Source organism: Macrotis lagotis, chromosome 3 (assembly GCF_037893015.1).
Source record: "Macrotis lagotis isolate mMagLag1 chromosome 3, bilby.v1.9.chrom.fasta, whole genome shotgun sequence".
Classification (NCBI taxonomy): domain Eukaryota; kingdom Metazoa; phylum Chordata; class Mammalia; order Peramelemorphia; family Peramelidae; genus Macrotis; species Macrotis lagotis.
Genome location: NC_133660.1, coordinates 292,868,574 through 292,873,194, shown reverse-complemented (window position 1 = coordinate 292,873,194; position 4,621 = coordinate 292,868,574). Strand labels below are relative to the sequence as shown.

Sequence of the window (4,621 nt, the reverse complement as noted above, 5' to 3'; positions counted from 1 at the left end):
CTCTCTCTCTCTCTCTCTCTCTAGCATATGCCTGAATCAAGGTTGCTATTGAAAAATCAAGCTACATGCTGAAACTAAGATTCTTCCAATGTGTTCTAGTTGCCTAGGGTTATACAATATGAAATAATCTAAAACATAATGTTTTCTTTGAAAAAGTATGGATTATACTTCTCTTTACCTAAGAAAAAAGCTTATATTATATTTTACTTCTAAGAAAAAGATGAATTAATCAAACTCGTCCCCTCACAGCTTTCCTGAAAGCATTCCTGACGTCTTTGTTCCTTAGACTATAGACCAATGGGTTCAACATTGGGATGATTATGGTGTAGAACACTGACACCATTTTGTCTGAGTCCATTGAATGATTAGAGCTCGGCTGGAAGTACATGAACATGATTGTCCCATAAAATATAGACACTGCTGTGAGATGGGAACCACAGGTGGAGAAGGCTTTTTGGCGGCCTTCAGCAGAACGGATCTTCAGGATGGTGATAGAGATTAACAAGTATGAAGTAAAGACAACAAGGAATGGGAAAAAGACAGTGAATGACCCTAAGATAAATACTACTAACTCAATGACGTGGACATCAGAACAAGACAGAACCAGAAGAGGGGGCATATCACAGAAAAAGTGATGGACCATGTTGGATCTACAAAATGAAAGACTAAATATGTATCCTGTGACTACAGAGGAGGTCAAAAAGCCACAGATATGAGCAGCACTGGGTAGAATTACAAAAACTATTGGAGTCATGGTGGTGGTGTAATGTAGGGGCTTACACACAGCTGCATGGCGATCATAGGCCATGGCTGCTAAGAGGAAACTTTCAGTACCAGAAAAGGCCCCAAAGAATAGAAACTGTGTAGCACATCCTTTATAAGAAATGACTTTGTCCCCTGAGAGGAGACCAGCCATCACCTTGGGAGTAATAGTTGAGGAGTAGCCAATGTCTACCATAGACAGGTTACTGAGGAAAAAGTACATTGGTGAGTGGAGGTGGGAGTCCCAGGAGATCAGAATTACTAGCCCCAGGTTCCCTAATAGGGTGATAAGGTAGATCAGCAGGAACATAATGAAGAGAGGAACCTGAAATTCTGGGACATCTGTTAATCCTGTGAAGATGAATTCATTCACTTCAGATCTGTTCTCCATAGATGTCATTTCAGAGTCAAGTCATTCACCTGCAACAAAACTGTAACAATCAGAAAATTATACTTTGCATAATGAACAAGTTTAAAACATAAAACTCGGTCAGAAACCCATTTTATGTGAAACAGAAATAAATAATGAAGGGACTAAGAACATATAGATACCTGTCACAGCAGTTACTCAAAGTTACATTCAGTCTATGTTTTGAGGGGTGTCTCAAAGAAATCATCATTTTTGGAAAGCCTTTCTTGATCCATTCTTTTCAATTTCATTGCCTTTGCTCTTTTAATTCTCTCTAATTTTTCCTAAATGTGATCTCTTTTAAGTCTAAATTTTCATGTTGTATGCAAAGAAACTTAGTACTACTTGATGGCAGAGTTAACTTTTACTTTTATATTCTCAGTACTTAGCAAGATGCTGGAAACATAGCAGGCACTTAATATTTATTGATTCACTGATTGTCTCATGGGAACTTTTAATTTCTAAATTTACCTTATCTTTAGTCAACAGACAAGTACATGGTTCATTCCCAGACCCAACTTTGAGCCTTTACATGTGGGAAGAACCAGCCACAGTGGCACATCATTCAATTAGTCTTAGAGTACTTAGTTTCAACTGTACCACCATGTGATTCTCGAAATTTTCATAGAGGTTATAAGTAGTCTGTCACATGCTAAATATAACAATTTGTATTTTGAAAATCTATTGTAAACAGAAACAGAGACTCTCAAGTTATCCTGATTCCTCAAAGGTCATCTAATTCAACTCATATCTGACCAGGAATCACCTTTATCAAAGTCTCAAAAAACCCTAGAAGATTGGCAAAATAAATGAACTTATTGAGGTGGAAGAATGAAAGAGAAGAGATAAATAAATCAAGTTGCATGTTGGGGAGCCCAACAACAATATACCTCACATTCAACATGAATTAGGATTTCCAATGCATGAAAACAAAACTGCTACCATTTAGACTTGAGAGATTGGATCCCTAAGTGAATTCTGGTTCTGGAGTGATTTCTCTCATTTGAATGAAATAGGATAGCTTAGAGTAGATTATTATAATAATTTTATACTGAGATAAAGAAACCCAGCGGGTTTCAGTGGGAAAGACAGTGGGAAACAATAGAGTAGACTATTATAAAAATTTTATCATGAGAAAATATCCTGAGACAAAGAAACAGGAATCACATTGGAAAACAGTTGAAAGCATTTATAATGGTATCAATATGTTACTGATGGCAATCTTCAGTATCTGAGCATCTGCTGGGATATCCTCTCAGAGCATTTGTTTCTCTATTTCTGTTTCCATCTCTGTATTTCTGCATATTTGTCTCGTTTCTGTCACTCCCTGTCTATATATATTTTTTTTAGATTTTTCAAGGCAATGGGGTTGAGTGACTTGCCCAAGGCCTCACGACTAGGTAATTATTAAGTGTCTGAGGTTGGATCTGAACCTAGGTACTCCTGACTCCATGGCCAGTGCTCTATCTACTACGCCATCTAGCAACCTCAACTCCCTATTTTTACCTTTTTTGTCTCTTTCTAGCTGCATGTTTTTACATCTGTGTTTATATCTATTCATCCAGTCATGTATGTATGTATGTATGTATTTATATCTATCTATCTATCTATCTATCTATATCTATCTATCTATCTATCTATCTATAATCTCTCTATTCTCTCTCCTCAAAAAAACAACAATTAATTTCTTAATGGAAATAACTGTTATTCATCAAAAGTTTATGAAGCAACAAATATGAGAAAATTCTTTATAAAACATGAGAAATCATTAGGCAGGGTAAATAAATTGCAATGTTGTAAGAGTAGATAAAGAAGTAATTAAATCATTCTAAAGTTTGAGATGAATAAAGGAAAACTGACAAGTGTGAGCTATTCACATTATGCTTTGGGAGAGTCAATACCAGACATTTTAGAGGAAAGTTAAATAGAATCCTATGAATTAATCCTTTATAGATTCAAGAGACTTGAATATATTGAATGTCAAGAATGAAATTTTGAGGACCCAAGAAGAACATTGATAAGTAAATAGTTTAAAAAAGACATAATATTTGCAAGAAACAAAGGAGAAGAACCCAAGGAAGAATTCACAGATTCTGTTCTATAATCATTGATTCAAAGAAATATCATGGCTCAAGGTGAGCTGAAGGAAGCACAGACAGCTGTAGACTTCAAAAAAGTTGATTTTTCACTGAAAACCAACTATTTTGGGAAACAAATGATAATCAAATGAGGAAATAGATTAATTCTCAAGGTGTACAATGAATGACAAGCAAAAGCAGAGCTCCCCAATTTTTGTTTTGTTTCTGTTTTCTCTGACAAAGACAATGATCTTTGGATTTAGAATAACTAAGAGTTGCCAATAAATATAAGGGCTGGAGATATATTAGAGAAAAGAAGGAAAGAAGCATTTTTATAACATCTATTATGTGCCAAACACTGTGATGCAATTCATTAACATTATTTTATTTGCTATTCACGCCAACCCATGAAGTAGTATTGTATCATTCACAATTTAAGTAAGAAAACTTAGGTAAAGAAGGGTTGAGTGATTTGCCTTTAGTATCTGTAATTGGATTTCCACTCAGGATGTCTTCCACTCTACCGAAGTTGCTTCTTTAAAATGTGTACAGCACCTTAAACACATTGGATCATTTGATTCCACAACAACTTTATGACATACCTGGCTAACAAGAAAAGTGTTTTGACTTTCTATTGTAGTAAGAGACAGAGCCTCCAAGCATGCTAAGGTGATCCTCTCTATTCTCCATTGGGAGTAAAACGATCAGTTGTGGAATCCTCACTTTAGGAAAGGCATTGATGGGCTACGGATTATTGAGAGGAGTTTAGCCTGAGCAGAGAAAGATTTATAATCTTGCCATACTGAAATTGGTGGAAGAAACCGTAGGTGTTTGGTGTAAAGAAGATAAAATGTGACTGTCAGAGCAGGGGTTGGGCATAAATTATCTTCAAGTATCTGTAAAACTAACATATGGAAGAGGGATTTGGTTTGTTTTATTTGAACCCAGATGAAAGAACCAGCAAAAAACTGTAGAAATTATGGACAAGCTAATTAAGGTTTGATGTAAGGAAACTATTGCAAAAAGATGCTATTTAGAAGTGGAAGATGATGACTTCATATGTACTGGATTTCCCCTCCCATAAAACCTTGAGGAAAAGATTTGTTGATCACTGGCTTGTACAACATATATGCAAATAGACATATGCAAATTTGGTCGGTTATTGTCCTTTGTTCTCGAACAGGACAAATACAACATCTCTATGGGAGAGTCAAGATGCATTGTGTCTGACTGTGGCTATTCAGAACCCCATGAGCTCAGAGCGCTCTGCCACAGGTCTATCACAAATAGAACAATATGGGTGGATTCTCTTGATGAGAGTTCCTCATGCCGGCCAAACTTGTGTCATTGTTTAATATACATATATATATAT

General features: G+C 35.8%; 1 protein-coding gene across 1 annotated transcript; it reads right to left on the bottom strand.

Moving 5' to 3' along the window:
* Positions 1-229: 229 nt before the first annotated feature.
* Positions 230-1,162, bottom strand: LOC141516696 (olfactory receptor 5B2-like). The gene has a single exon (XM_074227693.1). It carries the CDS (start codon positions 1,160-1,162, stop codon positions 230-232), a length of 933 nt encoding a protein of 310 aa, XP_074083794.1.
* Positions 1,163-4,621: the final 3,459 nt, after the last annotated feature.

What these genes read in the sequence shown, in the direction of transcription:
- LOC141516696 (XM_074227693.1), bottom strand. Translation starts at nt 1,162, where the DNA reads ATGACATCTATGGAGAACAGATCTGAAGTGAATGAATTCATCTTCACA.